Genomic DNA, 12,971 nt, shown 5'->3' with positions numbered 1-12,971 from the left:
TATAATTAACTTCTTTACTTGTGACAGATTAGAGCAGGTCCTGGGGAGAGGAAAAAATCCTCCCCAGCATTTACACTTACTTTGTTCTACACAAAGCAGCTTCAGAATGAGAGCACACACGCTTTATTCACTATTTTGTTTCATTTGAAGGAGCTTCAGTGATGATTGCAGAGTCACGGAGGGCTGATGACAGCTCGTCAGTTACATTATACGACTCCTGCTTTTCTTGGTCAGGATAAAGAAAACAAAAACATCCTGATTTATCCGTCTTAATGGTCACACGTCAAATCTAACGTGCAGAACTGTGGTCCTACCAATGGATCTTGTTTTTGTGGATTCAGAGCGTGCTGGTCCTCCATCTCTCTGAACCTCGGTCACAGTAATTCAACACAGCGTGCTGTCGTAATCCTGCTCCTAACTGTTTAGATTTATTTCTCAAAAACAGCTGCACCTAAAGCATTTTCCACACACAGAACACATCTTTGCACGTACAGGTGGTTTGTTCATCTGCGCTCTCACATACAAACACCGTCCCACAGTCTCATTCGGAGCCATCAAAAACACAGAAATCATCCAGCTGGTGATGCCAGGGGTCTGCTATTTTCATTCAGGCTCCACCGATTTGCAGTGAGAACTGGTTACAGTCAAATTTGCACCTGCATTAAAAAAAAAACTAAAAACGGGTTTTTTCATGCATTCACGCAAATAAATGCGTCTTGGCCCTCCGTCCTGTCCTCAAGCGAACGCTCTGCTGTCAGCAGATTTCAAAGAGTTTGGAGCATAATTCCTGTTATTCATGGGCTGCTGCGCCCGACTTGAGTTTGCCCTTCTCCATCCACACTGCAGTGTCCCGCAGCTGCCTGTGCAGCACACTCGCACACAAACACGCCACACTACGAAGCGGAAAGCATTTCTGGGTACTTAAGACCCTTTTAAACTCGAGTCACATCAACACTTTTACCAGGCAACGCCCAGTTTGAGATGACTGTGCCCAGATATCCCGTCTAATGAGCATCTGAGCTGAATGGATTGCCTGATTAAAACAGTCCACCTGTGCAGGGGAGGAGGAGGAAGAGGAGGAAGAGCAGCAGAGTGGCAGCAGCAGCCGCAGCTACACGAGTTAAAGTGAAAGCTGGTTGTGTTCATGGCTGCTGTGGACAAACAAAGGCAGGTAAGGCTCACCAGATAAATGCAGCTGGAGTGTTCTTTTTATAATGTGGGGTCCAAAAACCTCAAGCTTACCGTACTTGTGGAGTCTGACACCTTTGTTGCAACCAAAGGAGATAATCAAAATGGCCTTTTCAGAGTAAAGACTTGGTTTATCAGGACAGATTCACTGCTGCTGAGCCGAGCTTTGAGGCAGCTGCAGGTGTTTGTCAGGTGTGAGCGGGCTGGAGTAAGGACGAGGCTGAAGATGGCCCACGTTACGTACCGATTCTTAGCAGGTTGTGAGCCTGATGCATGCAGGTGGAAATCTCACACAAACGACGTGAAAAGTGTGTGCAGACTGAATGCAGGATGAAGTATGGACTGAAACACGTTTTAATTTACAAAAGACAGAAAACAGAAGTTGTTAATCCCCGAAAAGCAGGAGGTTAGACTGTTTCCACCGATGTCTACGTGTCTCACAGTGGCGTTTACACATTTGTGTGGAAAGAAAAGTCTCACGACACGGAATGATGATAAAATACAGTCAGTGCACGCCGTTGTATTTAATGAGCAGAAAGAACAGAAAGCAACACTATAGCCATCTGCAGTTGGTTAAACTATTTAGTTTCCTTCATGAATTGTGAATCAATAAGCTGAGAGAAAAACACAATTACAGAAAGTAAATGTTAGATGAGCAGTAAAAAGCACAGATCCGTCGTATTTACACAAACATGTGCATATGTGGAACGTTAATTAATGCAACAGAGGCAAAGATTCACAGCTCATGAGCACACCTGCCAATGCATTTGTTTGGCACCGGTGTTCATATGCCTCGACTCCCACTCAGAGAGCTGCTAAAAATGGAGAAGTAAAAGGTGGCAAGACCAGAGATGGAGGAAAAAAGGATGAAGATGATGAGCAGACCGGATGAAATTAATACAGAGAAGGAACACAGACTAATGGGTAGAGCTCTTTGTTCCTCTGTCAGAGCGGGTGGAGCAGGGGAGGGCGCTCATTTCTGCTCTATTTCCATCAAACTTCTCATGCAGAGGAAGGAAAAACTGACACAAATGTGTCTGCACAAACAGATAAACCATTTGCAGATACGGTTCCAAGAAAAGCTGCTCCTTTAAGTCCTTGTTTGGACTTTTTACTTTTTACTAGCTTAAAAACACATAGAAAAAGAGACAAATTGATGCTAAAAATGAAGCATCGACTGTTTTTTTTACTCAAAAGGTGTTATTAAACTCTGTCTAATATCTGTGTACTGTTTACATACTTTAATCTTTCTATGGACACTTAATAAGACGTTAGACTTTGTGTGCAGTAGCTTACAGACATGTTCCCTGTGAGGAAATAACAGCAAATGTAATTAAGTTCTAAGAGCACGCCTGTATCCCTCCAAAAGATGTCCGAATATTACCAAATCCTGCCAGACGGGTCTGTGTTAATTACTGCTCAACTCAAATTAAACTGATAAAGACAACTTTGGTTTCAGTGAGTAAATGAACACGAGTTCCTTACCTGCGCTGCCTCCCAGCCCCACTGCCTGTACTTGGGATCGTGGGTGAACCTCCACATGTACCAGTAGGTCTCGATGACCTCCGGCCGCAGGATGTAGTACTTTTCATTCTGCCGAACGGCCACCGCCTCCAGGCCGCTGTCGAACTTGAAGGCCTCTGGGCCGAGCTTCAGCACTTGAGAGAATAAAGGGTGGAGGTGAAGGGGGAAATTGGAAGGAACAAAGATAAGGAGGCAGAGACGGCGAGAAAAGATGGAAAAGAAAGAAAGGAAAGAAATCAAAAGAGATTTAATGGAGACGAGGAAAGAGTTGGTTGGAGGAGAAATGGAGGAGTAAATAAAGGAAGACACAAGATGATAAAGGGAGGGGAGATAAGAGGAAAAATGATTAACAAGTAGAAAAAAGGACAGAAGGGATAAGCACTATCTTTTGCTCCTTGTTTGTTTTAATGGTTCAGCTGCTGGTGATTACAACTCAGTGCTGATATGAACGTGCCTGTGTGTGTGCGTGTGCACGTGTGTGTGTGTGTGTAATAAAAAGCATCCACCCGCATTGACTTTACTGCCTTTTTATCTTTTTACAACCAGCGTTTTCTGCCAATTAAGAGTGATAAGTATTAAGAGTCTACATATGGAAATCGCTGAGAAGCAGAGACGGAGGATTATAACAGTCACACGTGCACGTGCACACGCACGCATTCAGTAGGTGCAATAAACGACCACTCATTAATAACGCACTAACATCGTTATCGGGGGGGGGACGGTGGCTTTCTCTACCCGACTCCATTCATGTCACACCTGATTTCTCCATTTTCATCCGTTGCCACGGCAACGTCTACAGCTAAACACTCACACGAACACAGTCATGATGTGAGCTCACACGCTGGTGTTTCTTTGTTTAAACGGTAGCGGTTCCGGTAAGTTTCAGCTGGTTCAAAACATGCCACATTCAACAGACCATAATATTTATCGTCCCGAACAACCAATCAGCCGGCGAGAATATAATAAAATAGAAAAAAAACTCCATGATTAAGACAGATGTGTGAGAGGGTTGGATACCTTGTGAATTACGCCAAAAGCAAACAAAAGAAACAGCTGCAGGGTTTAAAACTGACACACGTGTTCGTTTTAGAGGTGAAAAGGACGCCGTTCCTGAGCCAAACAGGCCTTAAATGTAAGTAATAAAATGTGCAATCGGAGCATCATCATCGTCAGGCTGCTGGGTGCAATTTCAACACATTCATTCACACGTTTTCTCTGAGCTGTCTGAACTTTTCTGGGACACAATTACTGTACGACCAGTGAGAAAAACATTCATCTCTTTAAGGTTTAAACTTAAAAATCAACATTGAATGGATATTACGTCTCTGCCGTCCGAGGAGTAACGTTTGGATAAAATCAGGTTCTCTGGCATGCTGCTCTGTTTGGTGACAAAATAGATCCAACTGTGTTCAAAGTTGAACTCTCCAGCTTCTGGTAATTATGTTATAGAGTAATTACGCTAACTTTATCCAGCTGAAGTTTAAATTAGACACTTCTAAATGACCTCAGGCTGCATTTCGAACAGAACATTAAGACTACAGATGGCTTAAATGGAAAAAAAACACTCGGATTATCTTGTTACAGTGGAAGCCCAGAAGTGGGTGGAACACATTAGGCAACAGGTCGCAGATTCTGTCCTTGAAGCTGATGTATTGGAAGCAGAAAAAGTGGACATGCGTAAGGATTTTGACTGTGATGGTTTAACAGCTGCAGCTGGTTAGATGGACGTACATCTGAGAGTCACGAGCAGCCAATGCACGGAGAACGGCCCCTGCTTTCATATCCAAAAGAAGAGCTACTATAGCTCCAAACTGGGAAAATGGGTCTCCTAAAACAGACCCATGACCCCCGTATGACGACACGTTATCTTCTCAAAAACAACGCTGAGTTTTTATACTCATCAGATCTAACTCATCCCAGCTTCACGGTACCACTGATGTCCAACAAGAGCTGGAGAACGACTCGATGAAAGAAGGCGGCTCGGTCTGATAATGTCGATTTAAATCCATCTATGAGAATGAAAACACTGAGCTGATGCTGCTGGTGCAAAACTGAGGATAAACGTGTCTCAGAACAGACGATAAATGCATCCTGAGGACTGACCTAATGAACAAGATCGATTATTTTGACACTATTTGCAGCAGAGTTGCTTGTTTTTCAGTGCAGGTGTGCAGCATCGGAGCTGGTATCAGAGCTGGTGCGTATACAGTATTCATGTATGCACGGCCTCTCGCCCTCCTCACCCGTCCTGTCGTAGGATTCGTGGCAGGTGTGTGCGATCTCGGCTCCGAGCTGCAAATAGTGTCCGGCCTTGTCGTCCGGCGAGCCGTCAGCCCCCAACGCAAACATGCCACCGGCGAAGCAGGCCAGGTGGCCCATCTTCCTCTCCAGGTGGCCATTCTTCCATTCGCCAATGAACGTCAGACCACCGTTGGATTTGCGAACGAGGTGGCGTTCGATGGCCTGAAGGGGAAAAAGTGGGAGTGCTAATTAGAGAAAAAAGTGAAAGTTTAGAATAAAGGTCCAAAACAAAAGCAGAGCGGAGACTGCTCTCCTCATTCTGACACTCTTAATGACCATCAAACACACACCATTAAAGCCTGATGTCAGCCAAATTCACTCTTTAATCCTTCAAAAAAACAAAGCAACATCTTTACTCTGCCTACAGAACCTTGGCAGCAGACACTCGAGTGCTTTTTGAAGAGGATAACCGACGACATTTACAGACACGGCGGCGACTCGCCTGTGGCTGCCTGTTTGTATCCAGCCTCTGAAATGCATGTAGGTGCTGCAGATTTCTGAGTGATTGCTGTAAAGGTTGGACTGTACCTCGATGGCGTCATCGTAGGTCTTGCGAGCTTCTGTGTCGGTCTTGTCAGACATGAGCCACGCCTTCAGCAGGTACTCATAGAAACTGTCACCCAGTCCTCCAACTGAGGTGTGATCTGCAGAGACAGGAAGGAGTTTAGAAAAAAGGAGAGAAAAGAAGAAGAGCGGCTTAAGTTGGTCGTGTGAGAGAACAAAAGTGAATTATTCATTTTTTGCCTTGGCAGAGCAGAGCCTGGCATCGAAAGCATCTATCAAAGCCTGGAATGTTTTCTCTCTCTTCATCCACATTATATTGGCAGCGTTTGTTTACCCTCTCCCTGATGTGCTCACATTTCAGTTTCCCCAGTTGTCCTCTGAGTTTACACAGCTTTCATGGCTGTCCTAATTCGCAGAGCGAAGATGGGATTCGGCCAACGTCTGGCAGGGTCCAAGCACACCAAGAAAATAGCTTCCCCTGAGGGCAATTTGAATGCACTTTAATGGTGCTTTGGTTTATTTCGGTGGCAGTTTCAATAGCCTATAAAGTACTATTTACAACATTAGCAAAGATGGCTTCAACCATGATTTCAGATATATCAGAAACACAGCAAGTTTTTCTATTTGAAAAACATGCAAATGATCCCAAATTCTGATCTAAAGGAGGACAGTGAGAGGAAGGAAATGTCTTTCTTTGTCCTCTGGATTTCATTGGATGCAACGCCCAGTGTTTCAAAGGATTCATCACCTTTTTTAAGGATGAAGTAAGAATATTTCTCATCCCCCGTGTGTGGTGATCTATTTAGCTCTGTGTAATCACATTTGATATTTGATCAGATGCTTTGTGCCTCATCACCGAGGAGATTCTTATCTGTATTTGACTAACATGCCTGCAGGGAAATGATGGGATACTTAAAGACGGGGAGCGAGAGACTGGAATGAATTATTCATCTTTTGTCGTGGAGAAAAAGACATTACTAAGGGAAGAGTGGCTGCTTGTGCTCATGTGTGGAATGTGCATGTGAGGGCTAGCAGCTAAGCACCAGCGTGAGAGATCATAATCGGGTTAAATACTTTTGAAACGGTTAATCAGTTAACAGAAGACGACTTTAATACCTCCAGGTAAGCAGCAGCAAGTCTGAATGTCAGCGATTTCCGGCTTCCTGGTGGATAACGCTGGTGTTCTGCTGCCATTAAAACTGCATGTCACTTATCTTCATGGTGTTCATAACTCAATTAGGGCGTGTTCTTACATTACAGGCGTCCTCCTGGGTGCTGTGGCCAATATCTTGCAGTTAAAGAAGCATGTGTGGGAATGTTAATTAATAAAGGTGTCTGTGATGCAGTAACAAAGACACCTGAAGGACTTCTGGTATAATTTGCTTCCATCTTTGGCTCCGTCAACCTTAGACAAGGCAAATTATCACCACTAGCGAAAGTGGAATGCAAAGTATTTTTGTTTATTGAGGCTGGAAACGAATGCTTTCTTTGAGGTGGCAAAGACGAGCTCTCATAAGCGTCTTCCCGGATGACAAGGACTCTTAAAATCAGCGTGGAACGGGACTGAGGCTGGAAAACAGAAGTCGGAGGTGGTTTACACGTCGGAACAGGAGGCGTCTCACATCTTTTAAGGAATAATACGTTTGGGAGAATCAAATTCTCCATCAGACTTACTTCATCTTCGTGTAAAATGGGTCGGTGGCTGCTGCCACACGAGGTAACGGTGAAATTTAGGTCGAGGGATGTGAGAAACTACGATCAGACCGGGCTTAACTGATGGTTGACATATATTTTTTATCACTCACTAAAATGTGATTTTACCTTCACTTCTTTGCCTTCTGCTCCCTGTGAAGCACCAGACTTCATATTAGAAACAAATGTTCTGGGTTTTATTCACAATTATCTTTGACTTTCCCTCCATATTTTACTGTAAACTGAAACAAGCCCAGCTAAGAATGATCAAAAATGAGAAAATTAAGGAAAACTAAGGGACATTTCCAGCTACCTCTCACATGTGTAAAGTGTCAATCGTTTCCAGTGTTAATTCAAATATTAAGAGTGTTAAATGTCTGGAAAAAAATCTGTGGAAAAAGATCAAATTAATTAAAATATTCCCAAAATATACAGACACAAAAGAGACTAACTTAAAATATCAACAAGGCTGGCGCGTTTTTGGGGATTTTTGAGGAAAATGTACATCAAAATAAGTAAATAATTTTGTTCTTGGGCTAAATATATTTATACCAATATAATCAGTAGGTTGTATTCAAGTCCGTGTGGCTTCATTCTGGCTGCGTTACTGTGAAATATTTCAGTCTTTACTGAATTATTTTGTGATCTATATGTTTACCACGTTAGCAGCTACACTCATTCATCTATTCATTTTCTGCTCTGTGTTATGAATCCACTCAGAGCAGCAGCCTGGATTAAGTGGTTTACAGGAAAGAAAGCAGCTCAGAGGTCTTTATTCCCAGTCCACATACTCAGTCTAATTTCTTGATCATGGAAAAGGAAAACAGAGACAAACAGACAGACTCTAGACTCGTGCTAATTTAATCCCTTTTAATAAAGATTTACAACCAATATGTTCTGGAGGCCAGCTCCCCCTGCTTGCATTTACATGCCTCTTCTTATTTTTCTGTCTTTGGGATGCAGCTTTTGGGGAGGAGGGCGAGCAGACACCAACCAATGCAACGTCTCTTTCCTTCACTTTAATCTCTATTTACGGGCTGTGAGAACGTTTTCACATCGGTTTTCACAGGTGGTTTTCGTATGCCAAAGCTCAACAGGTGTAACATCACAGTGTAACCAGAAGTAACCAGGCCAGCTGTGCACAGTGAACAGAGCATCAAGCTGTTGGATGGCGAAATAAGCCTCCATGCGAGACGTTACGGTCGGTAAACGTATGTTTCTGTTACAGCATCCTCAGAGAAAATTAGCATGTACGCCCAGGCGCTGTCTCACCATCTGTGCCATGCTGAGCAGGAGCCGATAAAATCCGGTAAAAAGACAAATGTTAGCATGTGTAACAAAAAATTTAAGAAAAAAGGTGTTTACATTAAGAGCGGTGTGTGAAAATCAGGCTGCTGGTAACCGAAGGATCTCAGTAAGTCACTCACCAGCCTGGTCTAAATACAGTCTGCACAGCTAATCTCCACAAGCCCACTTTCACATGCCTGCCTCCAACATTACTGAACACTACTCTTTCCGTCACGTCTCCCTACATCATTAAAACAAATTCGAACCAACTAAGTAGTAAACAGAACCTCTGAGCGGGGGTTGTTTAATTGTCCTGAAATGCATTGAGGCTTTGTGTTAAATGTGTTGATAAAAGCTCACATTATCACAGCCTCTCTGCAGTCTAAAAGAATCACATCAGGCACCCAGACAATCAGCACAGGCGCCCCCCAGGGACGTGTGCTCTCCCCACTGCTCTTCTCTCTCTAAACCAACGACTGCAGCTACAGAAAGGGTTCTGTCATGAATTTAAATGGATGTAGTCGTGCCTGTTTGACTCGCTGACAGGTGCTCAAAACATGCAAATAGAAAACATGCATTACCACAACGAGAATTGCACAGTTGCAATTCTCTCCCTTCTCGAAGGTTGATCATAATATCCTGAGAATATCCGAATATCGTTACTTTTAAGACCTTTAGAACATGATTAACACACGAACGATGCAATGTTGGCCTTGTTTTAGCCGACTTTACAGCACATCTGGCCCTTCCAGATCAACTGTTTTCAGATGCCATCTATGGTAGTGAAGTGAAGCTGCCTCATATCAACATTAGCAGCCCATACAGGACTGGAATATGCACCAGTTAGCACCACAACTGGTTAGCTAAAAAAACCTAAATGAAGCTGAGTTTATTATAAGACCAAACACCTTTAGATTGTCGTTTTAAACAACTGATTTAAAGCAGTTTCTTTTATGTGTTTGAGGAAGAATTAAAAACTAAGACTATTATGACAGATTATGTACTTCTTACTTTTAGGAAATAAAAGTCGTCGATCGTCCTCAGACTGGAGAAACTAGCGGAGGAGCTAACCTTGAGTGCACATCGGTGATATCAAACCACTCTTTAACTTTGGATCTCAGGTGATTTAAAACTCACAGCACCTTGACTGTGGACCATATGTCCCTTTTTTCCACTTTTCAAACCAACTGAAAACTTGTTTTGCTAGGACAAGTTTTTAGTTTGCGACCTTTTATACCAATGTTGTGTAGTGTGAATGTATTTTATTGTGACCTAATGCACAAACACAGAGTAGGAAACTGTGCTTGATGCAATCCTCACACACAAAGTGGGCAGCATTCAAATATGTGACAGCTAAAACAGAGGACCGCAGATGCTGACAATGAATTAACATGAAAAGCATTTCATTTGAATGAAAATAAAGCATCAAAATGCTAACAATGATTGCTAACAAACTAGCACTGACTGAAAATGTGGGTCCACCGCTGTCACATCTGCACTCAGAACAACTGAGACCACAGCGGATTAAACAAAGCCATACAGAGATGGATCAGCATGTCCTAACCTCACTCAAACATCTTCTACTCATACGACACAACTTATTTTGTTGATGAAGCCAGGACTTGAAACTGTGATTTCTTCTGCTGGCTGTGTGTTGGCAGCATTTTCTCTCCATGCCTCAGGATGCATTTCCATCAAAAAGCCCTGATTTTTCTTTTCCAAAGCTACACGCCCCCACATACAGTCTACTGCAGTGTACAGCCTTCATCTGATTGGGAGTGATTACTTCAATGCTTAATACATGACTGGAAACTTTGAAATCTTTGTACGAAGGTTAGCCTCGTTGTTTTGATATTTCGTAAGAACTTATCAGCATTCAAGGTCTCTCAAAGTTTCCTTCTAATCAGTTAATATAGCGGAATGGCAGCTAATCAAAGTCTTTTTGTTGAAAAAGCAACATGCATTAGTGGACGTGCATGTGGTGCACATGCACAGATGCAGTTCACTCCCAGACACAAACACAAAGCATCCATCAGCATCGTCACGCAGCTCGCCAGCCAACTCTCCATCTGTTAATGTCCATCAATCAATCTGCTCTCCCTCCATCTTCTGTCCATTCATTTATCCCTCGCTTTTCCAAGTCACCCATCCATCCATTAAGAAGCTCCCCATCCTCACTCAGAGCCCTTCATTTGTTTTGTGAAAAAGTTAAACAAACACAGCACATTTAATCTGGCTCCACCTCAATAGCAACTGAAAATCTACCGACTGTTTCCCATTTACGTGGGAGTGTTGTGGAAGATTTAATATATCACACTCACTATGGAAAGCAGCTCCACACAGAAATATACACCCTATATATTCAATCTAAATAGATTTCATCTTTTCATTTTCTCTCACTGAACCGAAGAGCAGAAGAGTGATATCTGATGGACATTAAAAGCCGAGCAAGCCCACAAAGAGGAGCAGTTCAGCACCGACAACGTCAGCTGGAGTCTCTGATGAACTCACCAACTGAAGTGGTGAAAAATAAAGAAATATTCGTCAAGTCTTGGGTCGTAGCTTCACGATTAAGGTGACAGAGAAGTGTTCGGGGTAAACATTTAAAGACCCGACACGTGGAAATGTTTTGTGGACCTCTGGTTGCTCCTGGAAAATTAGCCCAAAAGGCTGTGAAATGCAGACCCAAATAGAAGTGACAGCTGTTCTAAACTAAAAAACTCTAAAAACTTCACTTCCACACAATGATTAATTGGCTTTGAGTGACAGATGTTTAAAAAACACTTTTGCCTGATTGTTCGTCTCAGTTTTAAATCTGTAGACATCCATCTGCAGATGATCTTCTGACAGATGTTTCCACACAATCAGACCACATTTCTACGTCTAAATCTGAGAACAATAACCTCCAAAATTGAAAGTTTTATAAGAGCATTTGTGAGGACACATCCAGGCGTCAGGGCGACTGCATTCATATCATCATTGTAAAACTTTATTAATCACATTACCAAGTTATGTTTAAGCTTCAGCGTCCATTCTGATGCGTTTTACTCCTTATAAAGTTCAAACTTCTAACATAAGAACACAGACTTGCAAAGGAAAGGAATATGTTGAAGATGAGGCAGTAACTCTGAAGGATCTAACAGCAGTCTGTGGAAACACGGGTGTCATTCTTCACAAAGCGTTTTACTGGACACTTTTTGTTGGGATTACGTTTATCGCTTTATTGGCTTCAATGGTCCCAACACACACAAAAAAAGAATAAATAACGACCTAATGCTCGTACGGGGGTTAAAAGAAATTCAAATTAGAGAGATACAGGAAATCACCAAAAAGCTGCTTCATTCCAGCTGATTAGTTGACTGATAAATGTAACTTTAATGTGTAGTAGAAGCAGACTTAAGATGTGTTTGTTTTGGATGGAAAAAGAAGTGAAAAGCACATATGAACAATAGTTAAAAGTAGAAAATGATAAGAGCAAATTTGACCTGAATCAGAAAGACAACAGCAGCTTTTTAAACTGTGCGGCCACAGATGCACTCACAGTTTGTCCTTCCCTGTGCTTTAAAGGAAATGCTACATCCATTCAGGTGTAAAATGCATTTGGTTGCTGTTGAAAATGGCTTTAACCAGAAATGACAGATTTCAGAGTAAGAAACCTGCCCGACTTTACTTTACTTCATTCTGAGCTGTTAATTTCCCCGGGCAAACCGCCAAATGTAATCAATATAGTGGGAATACCGCGTTCCTAGGCTTCCATCTTCTTCAGCTTGATTCAATTTGTTCTCATTAAAGAAGATCCATTCCACTTCTCCTCTTTCCTGCGTGTGGACTTAATCCTTTCCCCGACTCTTCTCATTTGAAGCAGCTCACAGGAACACCCTGACACCCCCTCCCCTCCCCGCTGTGGGGGTTTTCTATCAGTGATTCAGGAATTCAGGCATAATTCACAATTAAAGTCTGTCTCACCTGTCACTGAGCAAGTGTAAATTCAACGCTCACACATCTGATACGCATTCAAAGCATTAAATACGAGTAAAATAAAATGTAGGAACCACTCGTCAAAGCAACCGTCTGCACTTACGTTGGCCCCAGCGACCCGTGCGGGGGTTCAAGTAGTTGGGGTAGAGCCCGTTGGGTCGGTCCATTTTAGCCAGCAGCTTCCGGATGTGCATCACCTGAGATAAACACAGCAGTTTTTATCTGAACAGACAATAAGACTGAATCATCTTTTCATGACAGAAAACTCCTAAATAAGTAATATTCAGTTGGTTTTTACACCGAAACATATCAACGTTATTAAAGTAGGAAAGAAGTCTGCAAATGTTACCTTTTGGTAGTAGGCAGGGTTTCCTGTCAGGTAGGTGAGGTGGACAAACTCCATGTGGAGAGTCCCGAACTCAGCCAGGATGCTGCTGCCTGCCGACGCCCAGCCCCAGTTACGACCAACGCCGCTGAGGAGGAGAGGGCGGAATGAG

At 42.8% G+C, this 12,971-nt stretch overlaps 2 protein-coding genes across 5 annotated transcripts in view; one reads left to right on the top strand and one right to left on the bottom strand.

Annotated features, from left to right (window-relative positions):
* gdap2 (ganglioside induced differentiation associated protein 2) overlaps positions 1-12,971 on the top strand; it is a 358,630-nt gene that overhangs the window by 81,780 nt on the left and 263,879 nt on the right. The gene's annotated exons all lie outside the window — the stretch shown is intronic.
* The window catches only part of man1a2 (mannosidase, alpha, class 1A, member 2), an 89,093-nt gene that overhangs the window by 6,503 nt on the left and 69,619 nt on the right, over positions 1-12,971 (bottom strand). For all 4 annotated transcript variants that reach the window (XM_072397425.1, XM_072397427.1, XM_072397426.1 and 1 more), the window contains exons 8-12: positions 12,824-12,947; positions 12,578-12,671; positions 5,542-5,657; positions 4,956-5,175; positions 2,674-2,846 (exon numbers count right to left, since the gene is read on the bottom strand). In XM_072397425.1, the coding sequence (XP_072253526.1) occupies positions 2,674-2,846; positions 4,956-5,175; positions 5,542-5,657; positions 12,578-12,671; positions 12,824-12,947 (727 nt within the window). The remainder of the gene's footprint in view (positions 1-2,673; positions 2,847-4,955; positions 5,176-5,541; positions 5,658-12,577; positions 12,672-12,823; positions 12,948-12,971) is intronic.

Source organism: Leuresthes tenuis, unplaced genomic scaffold (assembly GCF_036924035.1).
Source record: "Leuresthes tenuis unplaced genomic scaffold, fLeuTen1.0.hap1 SCAF_12, whole genome shotgun sequence".
NCBI classification, from domain to species: domain Eukaryota; kingdom Metazoa; phylum Chordata; class Actinopteri; order Atheriniformes; family Atherinopsidae; genus Leuresthes; species Leuresthes tenuis.
The sequence above is the reverse complement of the archived record's forward strand: the minus strand, read 5'-3'. Positions and strand labels throughout refer to the sequence as shown.